A 24,800-nucleotide genomic window follows, 5' to 3' on the forward strand; every position below is an offset into this window, starting at 1 on the left:
CACTGCTGAAAGTGCTAATCCTAACCCGAACTCACTGCTGAAAGTGCTAACCCTAACCCTAACTCACAGCTGAAAGTGCTAACCCTAACCCTAACTCACTGCTGAAAGTGCTAACCCTAACCCTAACTCACAGCTGAAAGTGCTAATCCTAACCCTAACTCACTGCTGAAAGTGCTAATCCTAACCCTAACTCACTGCTGAAAGTGCTAACCCGAACTCTAGATCACTGCTGAAAGTGCTAATCCTAACCCTAACTCACATCTGAAAGTGCTAACCCTAACCCTAACACACTCTTGAAAGTGCTAACCCTAACCCTAACTCACTGTTGAAAGTGCTAACCCTAACCCTAACTCACTGCTGAAAGTGCTAACCCTAACCCTAACTCACTGCAGAAAGTGCTAACCCTAACCCTAACTCACTGCTGAAAGTGCTAACCCTAACCCTAACTCACTGCTGAAAGTGCCAACCCTAACTCACTGCTGAAAGTGCTAATCCTAACCCTAACCCTAACCCTAACCCTAACCATAACCCTAACTCACTGCTGAAAGTGCTAACCCTAACCCTAACTCACTGCTGAAAGTGCTAATCCTAACCCTAACCCTAACCCTAACCGTAACCATAACCCTAACTCACTGCTGAAAGTGCTAACCCTAACCCTAACTCACTGCTGAAAGTGCTAACCCTAACCCTAACTCACTGCTGGAAGTGCTAACCCTAACCCTAACTCACTGCTGAAAGTGCTAACCCTAACCCTAACTCACTGCTGAAAGTGCTAACCCTAACCCTAACTCACTGCTGGAAGTGCTAACCCTAACCCTAACTCACTGCTGAAAGTGCTAATCCTAACCCTAACTCACTGCTGAAAGTGCTAACCCTAACCCTAACTCACTGCTGAAAATGCTAACCCTAACTCACTGCTGAAAGTGCTAACCCTAACCCTAACACACTGCTGAAAGTGCTAACCCTAACCCTAACTCACTGCTGAAAGTGCTAACCCTAACTCACTGCTGAAAATGCTAACCCAAACCCTAACTCACTGCTGAAAGTGCTAAACCTAACTCACTGCTGAAAGTGCTAACCCTAACCCTAACCCTAACTCACTGCTGAAAGTGCTAACCCTAACCCTAACCCTAACCCTAACCCAAACCCTAACCCTAATCCTAACCCTAACCCTAACTCACTGCTGAAAGTGCTAACCCTAACTCACTGCTGAAAGTGCTAACCCTAACTCACTGCTGAAAGTGCTAACACTAACTGTAACCCTAACCCTAACCCTAACTCACTGCTGAAAGTGCTAACCCTAACCCTAACTCACTGCTGAAAGTGCTAACCCTAACCCTAACTCACTGCTGAAAGTGCTAACCCTAACCCTAACTCACTGCTGAAAGTGCTAACCCTAACCCTAACTCACTGCTGAAAGTGCTAACCCTAACCCTAACTCACTGCTGAAAGTGCTAACCCTAACTCACTGCTGGAAGTGCCAATCCTAACCCTAACTCACTGTTGAAAATGCTAACCCTAACCATAACTCACTGCTTGAAGTGCTAATACTAACCCTAACTCACTGCTGAAAATGCTAACCCCAACTCACTGCTGAAAGTGCTAACCCTAACCCTAACACACTGCTGAAAGTGCTAACCCTAACCCTAACTCACTGCTGAAAGTGCTAACCCTAACTCACTGCTGAAAATGCTAACCCAAACCCTAACTCACTGCTGAAAGTGCTAAACCTAACTCACTGCTGAAAGTGCTAACCCTAACCCTAACCCTAACCCTAACCCTAACCCTAACTCACTGCAGAAAGTGCTAACCCTAAACCTAACTCACTGCTGAAAGTGCTAATCCTAACCCTAACCCTAACCCTAACCCTAACCCTAACCCTAATCCAAACCCTAACCCTAAACCCTAACCCTAACCCTAACCCTAACTCACTGCTGAAAGTGCTAACCCTAACCCTAACTCACTGCTGAAAATGCTAACCCTAACCCTAACTCACTGCTGAAAGTGCTAACCCTAACCCTAACTCACTGCTGAAAGTGCTAACCCTAACTCACTGCTGGAAGTGCTAATCCTAACCCTAACTCACTGTTGAAAGTGCTAACCCTAACCATAACTCACTGCTTGAAGTGCTAATCCTAACCCTAACTCACTGCTGAAAGTGCTCATCCTAACCCTAACTCACATCTGAAAGTGCTAACCCTAACCCTAACACACTCTTGAAAGTGCTAACCCTAACCCTAACTCACTGTTGAAAGTGCTAACCCTAACCCTAACTCACTGCTGAAAGTGCTAACCCTAACCCTAACTCACTGCAGAAAGTGCTAACCCTAACCCTAACTCACTGCTGAAAGTGCTAACCCTAACCCTAACTCACTGCTGAAAGTGCCAACCCTAACTCACTGCTGAAAGTGCTAATCCTAACCCTAACCCTAACCCTAACCCTAACCATAACCCTAACTCACTGCTGAAAGTGCTAACCCTAACCCTAACTCACTGCTGAAAGTGCTAATCCTAACCCTAACCCTAACCCTAACCGTAACCATAACCCTAACTCACTGCTGAAAGTGCTAACCCTAACCCTAACTCACTGCTGAAAGTGCTAACCCTAACCCTAACTCACTGCTGGAAGTGCTAACCCTAACCCTAACTCACTGCTGAAAGTGCTAATCCTAACCCTAACTCACTGCTGAAAGTGCTAACCCTAACCCTAACTCACTGCTGAAAATGCTAACCCTAACTCACTGCTGAAAGTGCTAACCCTAACCCTAACACACTGCTGAAAGTGCTAACCCTAACCCTAACTCACTGCTGAAAGTGCTAACCCTAACTCACTGCTGAAAATGCTAACCCAAACCCTAACTCACTGCTGAAAGTGCTAAACCTAACTCACTGCTGAAAGTGCTAACCCTAACCCTAACCCTAACTCACTGCTGAAAGTGCTAACCCTAACCCTAACCCTAACCCTAACCCAAACCCTAACCCTAATCCTAACCCTAACCCTAACTCACTGCTGAAAGTGCTAACCCTAACTCACTGCTGAAAGTGCTAACCCTAACTCACTGCTGAAAGTGCTAACACTAACTGTAACCCTAACCCTAACCCTAACTCACTGCTGAAAGTGCTAACCCTAACCCTAACTCACTGCTGAAAGTGCTAACCCTAACCCTAACTCACTGCTGAAAGTGCTAACCCTAACCCTAACTCACTGCTGAAAGTGCTAACCCTAACCCTAACTCACTGCTGAAAGTGCTAACCCTAACCCTAACTCACTGCTGAAAGTGCTAACCCTAACTCACTGCTGGAAGTGCCAATCCTAACCCTAACTCACTGTTGAAAATGCTAACCCTAACCATAACTCACTGCTTGAAGTGCTAATACTAACCCTAACTCACTGCTGAAAATGCTAACCCCAACTCACTGCTGAAAGTGCTAACCCTAACCCTAACACACTGCTGAAAGTGCTAACCCTAACCCTAACTCACTGCTGAAAGTGCTAACCCTAACTCACTGCTGAAAATGCTAACCCAAACCCTAACTCACTGCTGAAAGTGCTAAACCTAACTCACTGCTGAAAGTGCTAACCCTAACCCTAACCCTAACCCTAACCCTAACCCTAACTCACTGCAGAAAGTGCTAACCCTAAACCTAACTCACTGCTGAAAGTGCTAATCCTAACCCTAACCCTAACCCTAACCCTAACCCTAATCCAAACCCTAACCCTAAACCCTAACCCTAACCCTAACCCTAACTCACTGCTGAAAGTGCTAACCCTAACCCTAACTCACTGCTGAAAATGCTAACCCTAACCCTAACTCACTGCTGAAAGTGCTAACCCTAACCCTAACTCACTGCTGAAAGTGCTAACCCTAACTCACTGCTGGAAGTGCTAATCCTAACCCTAACTCACTGTTGAAAGTGCTAACCCTAACCATAACTCACTGCTTGAAGTGCTAATCCTAACCTTAACTCACTGCTGAAAGTGCTCATCCTAACCCTAACTCACTGCTGAAAGTGCTAACCCTAACCCTAACTCACTGCTGAAAGTGCTAACCCTAACCCTAACTCACTGCTGAAAGTGCTAATCCTAAACCTAACTCACTGCTTAAAGTGCTAACCCTAACCCTAACTCACTGCTGAAAGTGCTAACCCTAACTCACTGCTGGAAGTGCTAATCCTAACCCTAACTCACTGCTGAAAGTGCTAACCCTAACCCTAACTCACTGCTGAAAGTGCTAACCCTAACCCTAACTCACTGCTGAAAGGGTTAACCCTAACCCTAACTCACTGCTGAAAGTGCTAACCCTAACCCTAACTCACTGCTGAAAGTGCTAACCCTAACTCACTGCTGGAAGTGCTAATCCTAACCCTAACTCACTGTTGAAAATGCTAACCCTAACCATAACTCACTGCTTGAAGTGCTAATCCTAACCCTAACTCACTGCTGAAAGTGCTCATCCTAACCGTAACTCACTGCTGAAAGTGCTAACCCTAACCCTAACTCACTGCTGAAAGTGCTAATCCTAACCCTAACTCACTGCTGAAAGTGCTAACCCTAACCCTAACTCACTGCTGAAAGTGCTAACCCTAACCCTAAGCCTAACTCACTGCTTAAAGTGCTAACCCTAACCCTAACTCACTGCTTAAAGTGCTAACCCTAACCCTAACCCTAACTATGAAGGAAAATTACTGTATGTCAGTAAACTAGTCATTGCCCTCAGAACCAATTGCTGATTACCTCCCCTCCATGTGCTTTCTCAGAAATCATGTTGTTACATGTATCCCTAGGCCTCCTTCTCCACCCTGTTAACTCCAGGATCTTGCTTAATTTGGAATACCTGTTTAAAAGGTTAAATTTTGGGATTGCTCCAAAGATAAAAGGCTGTTGGCAATCCTGCAGTAATCTAAAGGAGTTATGCCATAAACCACAAATGCAAAGTTCCAGTAACCTATTGTCATCACTTGAAACCCAAGATTAGATTGCTATTTGTAAGACATTTAGTCATTATTTCTTATTAAAGAGTAGCAGGTCAGAACTGGATAATATTTTGGATGTAGATTTTGGATGTGAAACCTGAAAAATAAAGTAGGGTTGGAGCCAACAAGAGAAAGTAGAAGGAGAAACAATAAAACCTCAAAGCGCAGAAAGGAAGGTAATTGGCCAGAATTTGGTGAAAAAATTAGTGGCACGTAGACAGCCATAAACTAGTAGCAAGGTAGATATCACAAGAGAATAGGAAGCCTCCCCAAGTTGCTAGACAATTTTGTGCTGCTCTGTTGTTAGTTTCATCAAAACAGCATCTTGTGCACGGCCACTTTTTGAGTTTCATGAATTTGCTGGATTTGCACATTAATTGCCCATTAAACATGCCACAAAAGTTGTCTCAAAATTAATAGCATCCCTTTAACAAGGTGGTGATTGTTAATGTTTGTCAATCAACTTCTTTGGCCCAGAAAATTAAACAATTAAGTGTGGAGTCTTATTCTTTGAATTATTATTGGAGATTTTAAGGGTGTTAAATTCTAATTTTTTTCTTACTTTTCTTTCTGTTGCTTTCACCCTTTCTATTAATCCAATCTTTCTTTCTCTATCTATTTCTCTTCCTGTACCAGATTTGACATTGATTCAACCATTCCAATTCACCATCCTTCTCAGTCCTTCCTCTGTTTATTTCTCAACACTTATATCAATGCAGTGGGGAGTAGTGATATAGGTGCAATAGATCGTGATGTGGAATCAGTTTGGGTGGAAATAAGGAATAGCAAGGGGAGGAAGCCACGGGTGGGAGTGGTCTATAGGCCCCCGAAGAGTTGCCTCACTGTAGGACAAAGTATAAATCGGGAAATAATGGAGGCATGTAAGAAGAGTGCTACAATTGTCATGGGTGATTTTAATCTGCATATTGACTGGACAAATCAGATTGGCAGGGGTAACATGGAAGACGAATTCGTAGAGTGCATTAGGGATTGTTTCTTAGAGCGATACTTTGCAGAACCTACCCGGGAACAGGTTATTTTAGATCTAGTAATGTGCATTGAGGTGGGATTAATAAGAAATATTGTAGTTAAGGATCCTCTGGGGGTAACGATCACAACATGGTAGAATTTCAAATTCAGTTTAAGGGCGAGCAACTCGGGTCTCAAACCAGTGTCCTCAACTTAAGTAAGGGCAATTACAGGGGTGTGAAGAAAGAGTTGTCTGAAGTGTACTGGGAAAATAGACTAAGGGGAAGGTCAGTGGATGAGCAGTGGCAGACATTTAAGCAGATATTTCATAACGCTCAGCAAAACTTTATCCTAGTCAAAAAGGACTCAATGAGAAGGATGAACAAACCATGGTTAACAAAGTGGTCAGGGAAAGTGTCCATTCAAAAACTAAGGCAAACAAAGCGGCAAAAACCAGTGGTAGGCCAGAGGATTGGGAGCTTTTTAGGAACCAGCAGCAGATGACTAAAAAGCTAGTAAAGAGGGAGAAAATTGATTATGAAATTAAATTGGTAAGAAATATAAAAACAAACAGCAAGAGCTTCTACTGGCATATGGAAAGAAAGAATAGCTAAAATGAGCGTGGGATCCCTGGAGGATGTTACTGGAGAATTGATCATGGAGAACAGGGAAATGGCAGATAATTTAAACCAACATTTTGCATCGGTCTTCATGGTGGAGGACACTATAAACATCCCAAAGATACCAGATAAGCAAGGAGCTAATGGGAGGAAAGATCTTGTAACAGTCTCTATCACGAAGGACAAAGTATTTGAGAAACTAATGGGACGAAAGGCAGACAAGTAGCCAGGACCTGATGGCCTGCATCTAAGGGTTTTAAAGGAAGTGGCTACAGAGATGGTGGAGGCATTGGTTGAAATATTCCAGAACTCACTGGATTCCAGGAGGGTCCCAGCAGATTGGAAAACTGCTAATGTGACGCCCCTATTCAAGAAGGGAGGGAGACAAAAAGCAGGAACCTATAGGCCAGTCAGCCTAGCATCTGTCATTGAGAAAATGCTAGAGTCCGTTATTAAGGAAGAAATAGCAGGACATTCAGAAAAGCTTAACGCAATCAAACAGAGTCAACACGGTTTTGTGAAAGGGAAATCATGTTTGACAAATTTGCTAGAGTTCTTTGAGGATATAACAAGTAGAGTTGATAAAGGGGAACCGGTAGATGTTGTGTATTTGGATTTCCAGAAGGCATTCGATAAGGTGTCACATAAAAGGTTATTGCACAAGATAGAAGCTCACGGTATTGGGGGTAATGTATCAGCATGGATCGAGGATTGGTTAACACACAGAAGACAGAGAGTCGGGATTAATGGGTCTTTTTCAGGTTAGAAAGACGTAACTAGTGGGTGCCACAAGGATCAGTCATAGGGCCTCAATTATTTACTATCTATTGTATATCTCCTTGGAGGAAGGGGCAGAGTGTAATGTATCCAAATTTGCTGATGATACAAAAATAGGTGGGAGGGCATGTTGTCTTGAGGACATAAGGAATCTGCAAAAGGATATAGATAGGCTGAGTGAGTGGGCAAAAACTTGGAAGATGAAGTTTAATGTAGGAAATTGTGAGGTTATGCACTTTGGTAGGAAGGATCAAAAGACAGACTATTATTTAAATGGAGAGAGATTCCAAAAAAGTCCAGCATAGAGGGATCTAGGTGTTCTTGTGCATGAAGCACAAAAAGTTAGCATGCAGGTGCAGCAAGTAATTAAGAAGGCAAATGGAATTTTGGCCTGTATTGCTAGGGTGTTGGAGTTTAAAAATGGGGAAGTCTTGTTACAATTGTACAGGATGTTGGTGAGGCCACACCTGGAGTTTTGGTCCTCGTATTTAAGAAAGGATGTATTGGCATTGGAGGCAGTTCAAAAGAGATTCACTTGGCTGATTCCTGGAATGAAGGAGCTGACTTATCAAGAACCACTAAACAGGTTAGGCCTTTATTCATTAGAGTTTAGAAGAATGAGGGGTGATCTCATTCAAATGTACAAGATTCTGAGGAGGCTTGATAGGGTAGATGTTGAGAAGATGTTTTCACTAGTGGGGGGGGATCTTGGATTAGGGGACATAGTTACAGAATAAGGGGCCGCTCGGTTAAAACTGAGATGCGAAAGAAATTCTTCTCTCAGAGGGTAGTGAATGTCTGGAATTCTCTGCCCCGGAGAGTTGCGGAGGCTAGATTACTGAAAGTATTTAAAAAGGAGGTAGTTAGATTTTTGAAATATTGGGGCATTGAGGGCTATAAGGAGCTGGCACGAAGAGGAGTTGAGGCCTGGGGCAGATAAGCCATGATCTTATTCAATGGTGGGGCAGGGTTGAGGGGCCGAATGGCCTACTTCTGCTCCTATTCTTTCTGTTCTTATGGTCTTACCTCATTGGGTAAGGAAATATTCTATTGGACTTGTTATTCACCATGGTCCCAGATGCCCCATTGCCTTCCCCACACCATTGTCAGCTCACAGTTCCAGCAATGCTGTCAGAGAAAGAATTAAAGCTGATAGGTGCATGGGAAAGTCTATTTTTTTTTTTGACTGAATTTGTTGATACTACAACTCTAGTGGGAGCACTTCCCACACAGGATGGGTTTTTGAACTGTTACTGGCAAAGAGGGGACTATAGCTTACAGCGTGTTTTGATGCGACTTTGTGAATGAGCAAATTTTCCACATGCACAATAAAGACGTTCAATAGGTGTCAGGAGTTATAGTAAACCTTTTGTATTCAGTTAAGGCCAGCGTTTATTGTTCATGCCTAATTGCCCTTGAGAAGATGGTGGTTAGCTGCCTTCTTGAACTGATGCTGTACGTGCGATACTGTATGAGGTAAATCCACAGTGCTATGAGATAGAAATTTCCAGGTTTTTGATACAACAATAATTGAGAAACAGCAATATACTTCCAAACTGAGATGGTGTGAGACTTAAAAGGAACCTTACAGCTGGTGGTGCTCCCATGTACCTGCTGCCCTTGTCCTTTTAGGTGGTAGAGGTCGCAGGTTTGGAAGCTACGGTTGAAGAAGCCTTGGTGAGTTGCTGCAATGCATCTTGTAGATAGTACACACAACAGCCAGTGTGCATGGGTGGTGGAGGGACTGAATGTTTAAGGTGGTGGATGGAGTGCAGACTAATTAGGCTGCTTTGTCCTGGATGATGTTGAGCTTCTTGCATGTTTTTGGAGCCGCATACATCTAGTTAAGTGGGGAGTATTCCATCACACTCCTGACTCGTGCCTTGTAGATGATGGGCAGGCTTTGGGGAGTCAGGAGGTGAGTTACTCACCACAGAATTCTCAGCTTATGTCGCTGTGCTCTTGTAGCCAAGCTTTTATATGGCTGATGCCATTAAGTTTCTAATTAATTGTGACCCCCAGCATGTTGATAGTGGGGGATTCAGCAATAGTAATGCCATTGAATGCCAAGGGGGTGGGGTTGTTAGAGCCTCTCTTGTTGAAAATGGTTATTAAATGGCACCTGTTTGGCACAAATGTTATTTGTCACTTAGCAGCCCATACCTAAATGTTGTTCAGGTCTTTCTGCAAGTGGGCTTCATTATCTGTGGAGTTGCAATCAACAGCAAGCATTATCATTCCTGACCTTATGATGGAGGGAAGGCTATTGATGAAGCAGCTGAAAATTGTTGGGCTTAGGACACTACCTTGAGGATCTCTTGCAGCGGTGTCCTGGGTTTAAGATGATTGGCTTCCAACAACCATAGTTATCTTCCTATGTGTTAACTATGACTCCAGTCAGTGTAGAGATTTCCCCTGATTCCCATTGACTTCAATTTTACCAGGGTTCCTTGGTGCCACTATTGGACATATTGCCACCTTGAAGTAAAAGGCAGTCATTCTTATCTTACCTCTGGAATGCAGCTCTTTGGTTCATGTATGAAGCTGAGTGATCTTGGCAGAACCAAAATTGGACACTGGTGAGCTGGTTATCACTGAGTAAATGCTGCTTGATAGCACTGTTAATGACACCTTCCATCACTCTGCTCATGATAGAGAGTAGATTGATGGTAAGCAATTGTCTGGATTGGATTTTTCATGCTTTTTGTGGACAGGACATACCTGGGCAATTTTTCATATTGTTGCATAGATGCCAGTGTTGTTGCTGAACAGGAACAGCTTGGCTATAGGTGAGGCTAGTACTAAAGAACAAATCTTCAGCATTACAACTGAGTTGGACAGGGGAAATAGTGAGAAACTGTTTGCACTCAAGAGAACATCAAGTACTAGAGGGCATAGATTCAAAATAATTGGCAAAAGGAGTAAAAGTGACTTGAGGAAACATTGTTTCACCCAGAGGATGGCTGGAGCCTGAAACAAACTTCCTGAGAGGGTGATGGAGGCAGGTTCGATCTAGGAATTGAAAAGGTAATTGGATTGCTATCTGAAAAGAAAGTATGTGCAAGGTTACGGGCATAAAGCAGGGCAGTGGAACTAGGTAGAATGTTCTTTCAGAGAGCCAGTGCAGACTTGATGGGCCAAATGGCTCCTCTGCGCTGTAAAGATTCTGTGATATTGTGATGTTGTTGGGGCCATAATCTTTGCTGTATCTAGTCCACTCAGCTGCTTCTTGACATCATGTGGAGTAAATCAAATTGGATAAAGACTGGCATGATGGGGATCTGAGGAGGAGGCCAAGATGGACCACCCACCCAGCACTTCTGGATGTTGATGTTTCCAAATGCTTCAGCCTTGTCTTTTTCAATCATGTGCTCAATCATTATCCAGGATGTGGATGTTCGTGGAAACTCTTTCTCCCATTACCTGCTTAATTGCCCACTACCATTCACGACTGGATGTGACTAGGCTGCAGAGTTTAGATCTTATCCATTGGTTGTGAGATCGCTTAACTCTGTCTATAGCTTCCTTTTTCTACTGCTTAGCATGCTTGCAATTCTGTCTTGTTGCAACATTAATTTGGAGGGCACATAAACTTTCAAACCTGGCAGATGTTATTCTCATTTCAAGGGACTGATGATGAAGGCTTCATTTTTAGGCATGCCTGGTGCTACCCCTGGCATGCTTTTCAACACTCCTCATCAAACCAGGATTGGTCCCCAACTTGATGGTAATGGCAGAGTGAGGTTAGAGATTGTGGTGGAATGTTATTCTGCTGCTGTTGATGACCCACAGTCCATCATGAATGCCCAGTTTGGATCTGCTATATCTGTCCTGAATCTATCCCATTTATCATAGTGATAGTGCTAGACAACACAATGGAAAATGTCCTCAGTGTGTCAATGGAACTTTACCTTCACAAAAACTGTGCTTAGTCAGTCCTACTAATACTGTCATGGATGGATGCATCTTCAACAGGTAGATTGGTGAGGATGAGGTCAAGTGAGTTTACCCTCTTGTTGGTTCTCTCACGACCTGCTGTAGGCCAAACCTTGCAGATATGTCTTTCAGAACTCAGTCATCTCGATCAGTAGTGGCGCTATCAAGCCAATCCTGGTGATGACATTTAAGTCCCCCATGCAGAGTATATTCTGTGCCCTTGCTACCCTCAGTGTTTCTTCCAAGTGGTGTTCAACATAGAAGAACAATGATTCATCAGCTGAGGGAGGGCAGTACGTGGTAATAAGCAGGAGATTTTTTGTCATGTTTGACCTGATGCCATGAGATTTCATGGGGTCCAGAGTCAATGTTGAGGACTCTCAGGGCAACTCCCACCTGACTGTACACCATTATGTTGCCATCTGTGGTGGGTCTGTACTGCTGGAGGGACAGGACATACCCAGGGATGGTGATGGAGGCATCTGAGACATTAGCTGAAAGGTATGATTCCATGAGGGCGACTATGTCAACCATTGCTTGATTATTCTGTGGAACAGCTCTCCAAATTTTGGTACAAATCCCCAGGTTTTAGTGAGGTGAACTTTTCACTGTCGACTGGACTGGGTATGCCTTTGTCATGTCAAATGCCTAGGTGGTCTGTCAAGCTTTATTCTTATGAGATTTTCATAGTAGTTAAATAATGAGTGGCTTACTTGACCATTTCAGAGGACAGTTAAGAGTCAACTACATTGTTATGCATCTGAAGTCACATATAGGCCAGACAGGTAAAGACAGCAGGTTTCCTTCTCTCAAGAACATTAGGGAGCTGGGGATGAGATGTCCTGCTCCAGCAATGGGCCAATGGACTTACCTGCAGGTTGCTTAATAGAAATTTGTAATACGCTATAAAAGAAAATGTTTTCTTACTATTTTCAGCATTTGCACTGTCATTGCTCAGAATTTTACATTTTACTATGTTTGAATACATTTACACCTTTATTGCACTAAAAACATTTCCTATATATTTTTAACAGTATAAATCTTAAAACTGTCAATAGCTATGCCACTCAGGTACACCATGTCCTGGGTTTAGAATTGAACTAGGAAATGTGGAATGTGCAGTGTATCTGGAATGTAGAGAGTAGAAAATGAGCTTGCTGGTGGGATCATGTAGGTGATAGAAAATAATACTGGTGGGATGAAAAGTGAATGAGGGAGGAAGCTGTTAAATGAACAAAAAGTTTTTATTGACCGACACAAACAGTTTTTAAGGCCATAAATATCAGGAAATGCTAGGATGGACATTTAAGACCAGTAAGAGGGAGGCAGGTTGCAAACTTATTTAAACATTTGGAATCGTGGGAGTTAGGTTTACAGTCAGGCAATATAATAAAATTCACAAGATCCTCTCAGGTGAGAAGTCATTCGGCCTATCTCATTTATCCATTCAGAATAACCCTGCCCTGCCTCCTTTGCTGCGTCTACTTGGTTGTTAAATGCTTCCAAGTTTTATTTTGCCTCCACCATTTTCCCTGCATTAAGAGCTGATTGACGCCAGTCGTTAGATAAATCAACTGTTGTATTCAAAAGAGAAACGAAAACCTCTTCTTGACAGTGACGCCATCAAATCAGCAGGCATTTCAAGGAAAATGCACATTGTTCACATGCTCCTGCCGCATAATGGCAGAATGTGGCATTGCTGGGGATAGAGGGAGCAGAAACACATGTATTCAAATGGCTAAAGTATATTAATTTGCCCTATCAAACTGTGGAAATGCAACCCAGATGAAAGATTCACTTGTGCCATTCCGGAAAGGGGAACACGATGCCTGCCAGTGTGCGGGATGTTGGTCAGCGACTGCCGCGGATGCATCTCTTCCCTCTCTCAACAATTTCTCAAACACGCCAGGACGCAAGATGACTGTCCTGGGCTTTCTGTTACACCCTTCCTCTGTTTGTTTTGTAGAAACTCTAGGCAGACTGGCACAGGGAATGATTTGAAACAAAACAAAATGTAGAACAATGTTTCACAATCCCCCTGTGTGTGTTTATGTCTGTTGATTTTGGGAGAGGAGCAGGAAAGAAGCAATGAGGTTTCGGCTGATTTTTAGTCGTAAAGTTATGACTGAGTGTGAAACGTTACCAATTCTGAGTCACACCTTTATCTGTGGTGGAAATGAGTGTTTGAAAATACAGCGCTCAAAATGGTAGATTTGCGTGGTTGACAGATTTATATCAATACCAGCAGGGTGCATTCTCTGGCTGTGAAGACATTGTATCTGTTATGTTTATACTGCCATTTCTAGGCCTGTTGAATCTCCTGAACATTTAAACTTAGCCATCCCTCACATTCTTCATATGTTTAAAATTTACTGCAGAATCCCAGAGTTAGGTTTATATTCAGGCAATATAATAAAATAAAGAATGCACATTTATATAGTGACTTTCACAATCTCCATATATCCAAAAAGGTTCACGGCCAATAAAGTACTTTTTGAAGTGTAGCCACTGTTGGAATGTGGGAAAATGCAGCCAATATATGCACAGCAAGATTCCACAAAGCATTGAGATAAATTACCAAATAATGTGTTAGTGGTGTTGGTTGAGAAATAGATATTAGCCAAGACAACATAAAAACTCCTATTCTCTTCTTCAAATAAGGCTATTTTACATCTACCTGAGAGAGCTGACAGTGCCTCAATTTAATGTCTGATCTGAAAGAAGATACCTTTGACAGTGTGGTTAGCATTCCCTCAGTACTGCACAAAGTGCCAGGCTGGAATACATGCTCATGTCTGTGGAGTGGGGATTGAATCTATGACCATTTAAATTAGAGGCTAGAGTACTACTCTTCTTATTAAGCAGCCCTTAGGGTTGAGGATGACTTAAATACTATTACTGAACTACTGAGCCAAGTATGACAGCACCTGCAGTTGCCTACTGCAGTATATCTGCAACCTTAAGCAAAAGAGGAGAGGAAATTTCCCACCATTTTGACTTCATATCTGTTGCAGTATAATTGCAACCAATGCAAATCATGGTTTAAAGAGTTCCCAGGCATTCTGATAGAAATACTGCTGATATTTTTTTAATGTTCATATTTAATGCCAGTAAGGAACCTAAAGAACAACAATCTATCTCCTAATTTTAAAATATAACTAACTTTAGGATGCCAGCGAGCAGAGCTTTGTGCAATCCAGCTATATGACAGCTTCTTAATAACATTATGCCTTGTTTGCATTCAAATTCTTTCGAAGTGTCAAAGAAATTACAAACTCTGTGCCATTATTTCAGCTCAGAAAATACGAAAGGACCCAAAGAAAAGCAAGCGATTCAATATTATTCTTGTGCAGTTCATAACAGAATACAAATCTGTAGCCAAGAAGGTATTTTTTACTGAGGGAAACACAGCCACAGAAAGCACTGTTGCTCATGCTCATAGTTTGCTGCACCAGAGCAGCAACTTTAAGAGATGAGACATTTTGCTGCCACTCTACACACTTAACAAAATAATTACTTTCTTTACTCATGCTTACAATTCAGGGCAAGAAAACACATCACTGAGGTGTTTACCTGGGTTGCCCCAATGCTAGGTAGATTGTTACATGATTTACTGAAGAAGTGGACTAATTTTTTTTCTTGGAAAAACTCAGCAGGTCTGGCAGCATCTGTGGAGAGGGACAGAGTTAATGTTTCGAGTCCGAATGAACCTTCAACAGAACTAAGTAAAAATAGAAGAAAGGTGAAATATAAGCTGGTTTAAGGGGAGGGTGGGACAAGTAGAGCTGGATAGAGGGCCAGTGATAGGTGGAGATAACCAAAAGATCTTTTGCCAGACCTGCTGAGTTTTTCCAGGTATTTTTGTTTTTGTTTTGGATTTCCAGCATCCGCAGTTTTTTGCTTTTAATTTTTTTTCTTGTTTCACTCTTTTATGTCTGGACATTTGCAGAAACTATGATTAGGTTGTAAACATTAACTGTTAGCACTGCATTAGAGAACTAAAATGGTATAATGGTTGGCCTGCCTTAGTGTACCCTAAATAGTATTATAACAAATTTAGGTGGTATTGATATTGATATTCATCCTTTGCCACTTAAATTTGTTGCAATAATTCCAATTTTGGGTACAATCTTAGAAACACCAAGTACTGTTTCATGGTATGATTTCTCCAGACATCAGGAGTTGATGTGGATGCTACACAGTTAATGAAAAAAGAAAGAACTTGTACTTTTGAAGGTCAATCACTAATTGTAATGTAGAAAATGCAGCAGTCAATTGTAAGGAGTACACTCACATGGTCAATAAACAGCAATGATAACCTGCTTTACTGATCTTGGCTGAGGGACGATTGTTAACCAGAAAGAACTCCATTGTTCCTTTGTGAATAGCAACATTGGAATCTTTTATGTCTATCTGAGAGAGCAGACAGCCACTGTCTAACTTTAACAACTCATCTGAAAGACAGAACTCTAACAGTGCAGCACTTCCTCAGCAATGCACTAGAGTGTCAGTTTAGATTACGTTCTCAAACCTCTGGAGTGGAAACTGAACCCACAATCTTATGACACAGAAGCATGAGCGCTACCACTGTGTCAGTGCCACAGCTGACACCTAATTAACTGGATTGTAATGCAACAGGGCATTCCAATACACTTTATAATGTATTTTTCTCACTGTTAATGCACTATGCTTGTGAGAAAAGTTAGAAAAGATGACTTGAGTTAGAGATGAAATGAGTTTTAAGCAAATATATAGGAAAGGAAAGGATAAGGGAGGGGATGAACAAAAGGAAAGGTCTGTGATAGGACAGAAGGCAGGAAGCATTAAATGGCAAAAGGGATGATGGTGCAAAGCAAACTGAAATAGTAATAGGACAGGAGGTAATAGAAACAAAAGATGGGTCTAGAGGAATTGTAAATGGGAATAGCAGAATCATTGCCAACAGTTGCTGTGCAAAACAATGGGGGTGGGGGTGATGATCTCAAATTGTTGAACAATGAGTTCAGAGGAGAGGGTCGGGAAGATTGCAATGTGCTTAATTGATGATGAGGCGCTGATCATCAAGCTTATGTTGAGCTTCACTGGAACATTGCAGGAGGCCAAGGATAGAGAGTTCAGAGTCCAAGTGGGAAAATGAATTAAAATGGCAGGTGGTTGTAAGCTTGGGGTCATGCTGCAGGCTGGATGGAGGTGTTCTGCAAAGTAGGCACCCAACCTACATATGGTCTTCCCAATGTAGAGGAGATTGCATTGTGAGTGGGAAATACAGTATACTAAATTGAAAGAACTGAAAGTGAATTGCTGCTTCACCTGGAAGGATTATTCATGGTCCTGGATGGTGGGAAGGGTGAACAACTCCCCAGAGTAGGTGTGTTGAATCTCCTGCATGTACATGGAAAGGTGCAATGAGAAGGGGAAGCGTTGTTGGGGGTGATCGAGAAGTGATCCAGGGTGTGGCAGAAGGAATGGTCCCTTCACAATGCTGAAAGGGTAGGCGGGGGGAAGGGAAGATGTGTTTGGAGGTGGCATCATGTTCGAGGTCACGAAAATGTCGGAGGATGATCCATTGAATGTGAACACTAGGAGGGTGGAAGGTTGGGCCAAGTATGGTTGTAGTTCTGGGAGGGAAGGGAAGAGATGACTGCAGGAGTATGAGAAATGGAATGAACAGAGTTGAGGAAACTTTCAGCATGGTACAGGGGAATCCTCAGCTGAGGCAGATGAAAAACATGTTGGAAGTGAAAACAGAAAATGTTGAAAACACTCAGCAGGTCTGGCAGTGTCTGTGGAGAGAGGAGAAGAGTTAACGTTTCAGGTCTGTCTCACAGGAGAAACTGGAGGAATGGAATAGAGTTATTGAGGGAAGCCAGGTGGGAGGAAGTGTAGTCAAGGTAGCTGTGGAAATCAATGGACTTAGAGTGGATATTGTTCAAGAGTCTATTTCCAGAAATGGAAACAGAGAAGTCAAGGAAGAGAAGAAAAAGAGTTAGAGATGGACGATGTGAAAGTGAGAAAAGAGTGAAAATGGAAGGGAAATTTATGACGTTTTCCAATTCAGGATGAGGGTAGGAAATGACACCAATGCAGTCATAAGTGTACTAGAAAATGATGTGAGGGAGGGGACCTGAGTACGACTGAAAGAACGAATATCCCTCATATCCCACAAAAGGGCGCCTATAGTTTAGAACTATTTTGGTTCCCATTGCAACACCTTTAATTTGGAGAAAGTAAGTGGAGTTCAAAGTATAAAATTGTTCCATGTCAGAGCAAGTTTGAGCAGGCAGAATTCAGTGGTGATTGATGGAGGCTGGTTTTATTTTTGCTAACTGAACACAAAGAACTCACCTGAGATGGACCAGCCATCGCATTGTCCATTGATGTTGTATTGTTTATATTTTGCAATTATCCTTGTTTTGACTGCCAGTCCCTTCAATTCAACAATGAAATGTTGCATTCATCAAGGGATGGGATGGCAATAAGGTAGAATGGTACACCTCATACTCCTGGTCAGGTTTAGTCTACCCCTGAATGAAGGCCAAGGTCCTTCTGTTCCCACAATAATTGAGGAACATTGCCTTTGTTCACTATTTTAATGCAATTGTAAAATACAAGTACAAAGAATATATTTATGATTTTGTGACAATTACAGAATGGATAAAATCATCCAGAATGCAAGTATAAAAAAGCACATACACAAGTTCAGCATAAATAGCAAGCAGAGGTAACTTTCTCCAGACCATCATGTTTGTTAATCTGCCTCAAAATCAAAAATGAGATTGTCACTTTGTTGCCAGTGAGTTATTACAGGTAGTTATTGTTGCAGTAAATAGCAACTTGGAAACAGATGGAAGCTGAGCTCGTTTTATGCCGGGCCCTTACAGACAAGAGAAACAGGAATCACTTGTCCAATTGATGTCAGCTCAGAGCCTTGAAGCGTAAGAACGGTTAACACACTGCACACACTTAATGTCCACTTCAAAAGATCAATGACCTGTTCAATGTTAAGTTGTCTTTTCTATGATAATAAAGAATTTTAAAAATATAACCTTATTTTGTCACAACTAAAAGCAAAAAGGGACAGGTTAAGAAATGGAGAACGAAGCTGAGTGATCACAGTGTCAAGCAATTTGGCGATATTAACGAAAATGTTTACGGGTTTTGAAGATGTCATTGTGCCTCTGGGTTTTAATGATATAGAAATCATTCACACCACTGGACAAGGGTGCAAAGTTACAGTAATGACATATACTACGGAGGAGAGTACAGGTTAGAGCGAGAATTATTGTCAGTGCAAATTGGACCCAAAGCGAATAAAATTTCAGTTAGCAGTAGATTTTTTTATATATTAGGAATGTGATCCATGAGAAGATAAAGACCAGGTGAATAGCGCGTTTGAAATACTTTAAGAGAATTGTTAATCTTTTCTTTTTAAGCAATTATTTTTCAATCTGCACTTTTTTAGAGAGGACTCTTTTTGGCGACAAGAAAGCAGTCAATTCGCGCCCTGCAACTAGTGTCGCAGTCACTCTGGAAATCAGGTGATGTCATGACACCCAAAGTTTATCTGAATCTAACACCATTTGTCATCATCCTGAGCATCTTTTACCTTTAACGCACGGAAACGGTGAGTAATTGATTACGTGACGTAAAATAAAATAAAGGGAATTACTAACTGGGTTTTCCCGAAAGGTAGGGATAATAAATAGTGAAGAAAAGGGCTGGAGAGAGTTATAAATTTCAGAGCCTTGTGCAAACTCCGAGGAAGAGCAATTCGACATGAAAGCTGTCCAATGTTAGTGAACTTTGCACCCAGTTGTCGATGAATATTTCCTTTCAGAGAGAGTTTGGGGGAGTTTTCGTTTCTCATTTCATTTTATCTCTTTTCCTGCAGATTTCTGCCAAGCTGTCTTGGTGCTGTTTGCAAGAGGCGCTGCTTTCCCACTGGCGGATCTGACCGGAAGAGCGGAGCGTTTGCCTGCAGCAGCTCAGTCCTGTGCAGCCTGTCCCTCTCTGGCCCTGGAGATCCAGAACACAGCGGCTGGTCTGCGGAACACACAGGTCAGCGCTTAGGTGGGGGGCAAAAAGACTGCGAATTGAGGCTGGCGATTGGGGGGGGAGCTGGAGAATCAGGGACCCGGGGAAGGAGTCGCTTTGCACTCACGATGTGACTTTTCTTTCCCTTCCAGCTGTGTGAGTATTTCTCGTTCTGTGACGGAGACTGGAGCTCGCTGCTCAGTTACGATTTCGACCTGCCGCAAATCCGAGCTCAGGACAGATGCTTAAAGATGGATTTTCACAGGGTGAGTGAGAAGGAGCAGGAGTTTCCGAGTAAACTTGGACATCATAAATGACACCGACAGAGACAGATGTATGGATATATAGAGAGATGAAGCAGACCGCGTCACTTTTAGTCCTTTTTCTCTCTGTTAACGGTGATTACAACAAAATAGCCTGAACAAAATTGAGAACACAGATCGACTAAGACTAGGATATACGATTGAGTTATAAATTTTACAAAATATCTCCAGCAGTCCACCGTTTGTTTGAAATTAACGAACAAGTATGCCAAACATCGTGATGGAAAGGTGGTGCAGAAGGGAGGTCTTTAGATTCTGGGACACTAGGTCCCGAGGGGAGATGTGTCCCGTACAAGCGGACGGGTTGCACCTAAACAGAACCGGGATTGAGTTCCTTGGGGGCGTTTTGCTAGTGCTATTGGGGAAGGTTTAGACTAACTCGGCAGAGGAATATCAGAGAGGAATACCAAGGTGCACAACATACTGGAAGAGGCAGAAAGCACTGGAATAGAGAATTGTAAGTTAATAAGTGAGGTCGGAGAAAGTAGTAGAGTCTGAATCAGGGTTATTCTGCCCTGGTGTGAAAGCACAGTGTGTGGTAAGTAAGGTTGATGAGTTACAGGTGCAGATTGCCATGTGGAAATATGATGTTGTGGCAAAAACAGAGACCTAGCTCAAGGAAGGGCAGGACTGGGTGTTAAATATTCCTGGATACACGGTGTTCTGGAAAGATAGGAAAGGAATTGGCAGTATCAGTGGTTTTGCTTAAGGAGAGCATTGCAGTGCTGGAGAGAGAGGATGTCCCAGAGGGCTCAAACAGAGAATCAATTTGGCTAGAGCTAAGGAACAAAAAGAGTGCAATTACATTGTTCGGTGTAGGCTATAGACTGCCAACTAGTGGGAAGGATGTAGAGGAACAAATCTGTAAGGAAATTACAGGGAGGCACAAGCATTATAGAGTAGTTATAATGGGGGGACTTTAATTATCCAAATATAGACTGGTATTGTGATAGTGTAACAGGCAGAGAGGAGCAAGAGTTCCTAGCGTGTGTTCAGGAGAATTTTCTATAGCAGTATTTCCAGTCCAATGAAAAAAGATATGCTGTTAGACCTGGTTCTTGTGAATGAGGTGAGCCAAGTAGGTCAAGTGTCAGCAGGGGAACATTTATGGGACAGTGCTCATTGTGCCTTAAGGTTTAGGATGATTATGGAAAAGGCCAAAGAACAATCCACGGTACAAATAATTAACTGGGAGAAAGCTAACTTAAATGGGATAAGAACGGATTGGGCTGAATAAATTGAAGTCAAAGGTTGGCAGGAAAAACTGTAGCTGAACAATGGGCTACCTTCAATGAAGAGATCATTCGGACACAGTCAAGGTATATTCCCTCAAAAGGGAAAGGTAGGGCAAACAAATCCAGAGCTCCCTGGATGAAAAGGAGATAGAAATTAAGATAAAGAAGAAAAATTGTGCTTATGACAGGTATCAGATGGAAAATATAATTGAGAACCAGGCTGAATACAGAAGGCTCAGAGGGGAGGTGAAAAAGCAAGTAAGAGATACAAAGAGGAAGTATGAAAAGTGACTGGCAATTAACATAAAAGGGGATCTGAAAGTCTTCTATAGGCATATAAATACTAAAAGGGTGGTGAAAGAAGGAGTAGGGCTGATAAAGGACCAAAAAGGGGATTTACACATGGAGGCAGGGGCATGGCTGTGGCATTAAATGAATATTTTGCATCTGTCTTTACCAAAGAAGAAGATGCTACACAGACCATGGTGAAAGAGGAGGAAATTCAATCACTAGGAGGGTTTAAAATTGATAAGGAAAAGATATTGGATAGGGTGTCAGTGCTTAAACTGGACAAGGCACCAGGACCGGATGAGATGCACACAAGGATACTGAGGGAAGTGAGATCGGAAATTGCAGAGGCACTGGCCATAATTTTTCAATCTTACTTAGATTCAGGAGTGGTGCCAGAAGACTGGAGAATTGCAAACATTATGCCCTTGTTCAAAAAAGGGTGTAAAGATAAGCCCAGCAACTATAGACCAGTCAGTTTAACTTCACTGGTGGGGAAACTTCTAGCAACAATAATTCAGGAGAGAATTTATTGTCGCGTGGACATATGTGGGTTAATTAAGGAGAGCCAGCATGGATTCCTTAAGGGAAAATTATGTTTAACTAACTTGGAATTTTTTAAAGAGGTATCAGAAAGGGTTGATGAGGGCACTGCTGTTGATGTAGTGTACATGGACTTCCAAAAGGCATTTTGCCGCACAACAGACTTGTGAGATAAGTTATAGCTCATGTAATAAAAAGGACAGGAACAACTTGGATACAAAATTAGCTGAATGACAAGAAACAGAGAGTAATGGTCAATGGATATTTTTTGGGCTGGAGGAAGGTTTGTAGTGGAGTTCCCCAGGGGTCGGTATTGAGACCCTTGCTTTTCTTGAAATATATTAATGATCTAGATTTTGGTGTGCAGGGTACAATTTCAAAATTTTCAGACGATACAAAATATGGAAGCATTGTAAACTATGAGGAGAACAGTGTAGCACTTCAAAAGGACATAGGCTGGTGGAGTGGGCAGATAGGTGGCAGATGAAGTTCAATGCGGAGAAATATGAGGTGAATGCATTTTGATGGGAAGAACATGGGGAAACAATATAAAAGAAGGGGTAATACTCTAAAGGGGATGCAGGAGCAGAGGGACCTGGGTGTATATGTGCAAAAGTCATTGCAAGTGGCAGGACAGGTTGAGAGAGTGGTTAATAGAGCATACAGTATCCTATGCTTTATTAATAGGGGCATAGAGTACAAAAGCAAGGACGTTATGTTGAAATTGCATAAGGCACTGGTTCAGCCTTCGTTGGTGTATTATGTACAGTTCTGGGTGCCGCATTTTAGGAAGGATGTGAAGGCATTGCAGCGCGTGCAGAAGTGGTTTATGAGAATGATTCCAGGAATGAGGAACTTCAGTTATGAAAATGAATTGGAAAAGTTGGGACCCTTTTCCTTGCAGAAAAGAGAATGAGAGGAGACTTGATAGAAGTATTCAAAATCATGAGGGGCCCAGACAGAGTAGATAGGGAGAAACTGTTCCCACTCATGAAAGGATCGAGATCGAATGAGCACAGATTTAAAGCAATTAGTAAAAGAAGCAAAGGTGACATGAGAAAGAACTTCGGGTCTGGAATGCACTGCCTGAGAGTGTGTTGGAGGCAGGTCCAAATGAAGCATTCAAGAGGGAATTAGATAATTATTTGAAAAGAAACAGTCTGCAGGGCTATAGGGAGAAGGCAGGAGAATGGCATTCGGTGAATTGCTCATTCAGAGAGCCAGTGCAGACACGATGGGCCGAATGGCGTCCTTCTGTGCTGTAACAATTCTGTGATTCTGGTGAGAATGCAGTGGCAAGCATACATGCTAATTGTTTGTACTTCTTCCATTCAGGAAACCTGCCTCAGAGCGATTGGCTCTGGCCTTCGGAAGTACCAGCCCTTTTTGTTATTGGTGGAAACGACCATCGCGAGTTCAAATAACCAAGTGACATGGATGCGTTCCAGCACCCAGCGCCTGGCTGAATTGGTCATGAACCAGGTAAGTGTGCACAGAAACAGTTACTAAAGTAGCCTCTGACAGTCAGTGGATATATTTAATCTGAAAACCCAAGTCACTAACTATTCTGTTTCCTTTTATTTCAGATAAATGCTGAGTTTGGCAGCACTGATCTTGGTGAGAGCGAGTTGGAGGTTTCTGCCTCAGACCTGGAGTCAAGTACAGATTGGAACCGACAGGTGAAAGTGCATGTCATTCTTCGAGACTTCACTAGATTCATCGAGAAAACAGCCCGAGCCATTCGCTTCATGACAGCGGTATCGAGTCCCTGAACTGAAACAACGGGCTAACTCCGAGATTTGGTAGAACAGGAGCCTAGTTTTTCAAGGCACTGATGTTATTTATTTATTTGCTTATTTATTTATTTACCTAACGACCAAAAGGGCTCACAAGTGGATGTAGTGCAGGGAAAGAATAGTGACAACACTGCAGGATTGGTTGGGTTCTAACCAAACCGAATGGTAAACCCACCGACAATTCTTCCTCTCCATTACACCCCGAAGTCGTTCAATCTCTTGTTTACGTTAGAAGTTGATGATTAAATTGTGCTGGGTTCCATTAGCCTGCACTGGCCATGAATCCAGTTCCAGGGATGGCTGACTTGCTTTGGAATCTACCCGGAACACAGAACGGAGCACAGGGCGCTTTGGCAGCTCAGCTTCCTGCCAATCCCACCATCATTGAAACCTCTTAAAAATGTGGTAAAGCGCACAGCAGCAACCGCTTCAGTGTATGAACGTTGTAGTTCAGCATTTGGTCAAACAATCTTTCATCAGGAAGTATGAAGGTTATTCTACAAAAGAAGTGATGTTGTATTAGTGCACTGTACTAAATAATATTGTAAACTGAAGTTGTTACAGCAACATTAGCAGTTGCTTGGAGAATATGGTTTACATTGTTCAATGCTATTTATACTCATTTTTCATTTTATTTGCTCCATTCTTTATAATATTTAAAAACTGGGATGTATTTATTTTTGTTTTATATTGGGTAATATTGAACTGTGTGAAATTGCAGTATTTATGCAAGTGTTTATATATGTTTTAAGTACTATTAATTATAATTATTTCTTTAAGTCCCTAAGTTACAGATCAGTATTTTTCACTGATGTTTTTTTATTAAAATTTGGATGAATAAAAAGTGGTTTATTCAAGTGGCTCAGTCAATGTAACTAAAGAAAACCAAACCCTTGTATTTGTATAGTGCTTTTCAGGACCACTGGTGTCCCAAAGTGCTTTGCAGTCATTGAAGTACCTTTGATGTGTAGTCACTGTAGTAATTTAGGAAATGCAGCAGCTAATTGTACATAGCAAGATCCCACAAATGGCAATGTGATAATGACCAGCTGATCTGCCTTTTCTTGTGACGTTGGTTGAGGATAAATATTGGCTAGGGTACCACAATTCCTTTGCTCTTTTTCAAAATAGTGTCATGGGAACCCTCCTAAGAGGGAGTTAGTTAAGTGAGTTGGCCTAAGTGTAGTGCAGAATCATGCTAACAGTGCAGATTCAATCCCTGTACTAGCTGAGGTAGTTCTTGGGACCTGCTACCTTTCCTTGCCTTATAGTGATATCATGGCATAAGCCATGATTAACAACCCT

The 24,800-nt window shown here is 42.2% G+C and overlaps 1 protein-coding gene across 1 annotated transcript; it reads left to right on the forward strand.

Annotated features, from left to right (window-relative positions):
- Window positions 1–18,704: 18,704 nt before the first annotated feature.
- LOC144673170 (interleukin-6-like) lies at window positions 18,705–24,339 on the forward strand. The gene is made up of 5 exons (XM_078535139.1): window positions 18,705–19,068; window positions 19,168–19,334; window positions 19,463–19,576; window positions 23,035–23,181; window positions 23,286–24,339. The coding sequence occupies exons 1-5, from the start codon at window positions 19,053–19,055 to the stop codon at window positions 23,469–23,471; spliced, it is 630 nt and encodes a 209-aa protein (XP_078391265.1). The 5' UTR covers window positions 18,705–19,052; the 3' UTR covers window positions 23,472–24,339.
- Window positions 24,340–24,800: the final 461 nt, after the last annotated feature.

The sequence above is a fragment of the Cetorhinus maximus genome, chromosome 3, assembly GCF_964194155.1.
Source record: "Cetorhinus maximus chromosome 3, sCetMax3.hap1.1, whole genome shotgun sequence".
Taxonomy (NCBI): domain Eukaryota; kingdom Metazoa; phylum Chordata; class Chondrichthyes; order Lamniformes; family Cetorhinidae; genus Cetorhinus; species Cetorhinus maximus.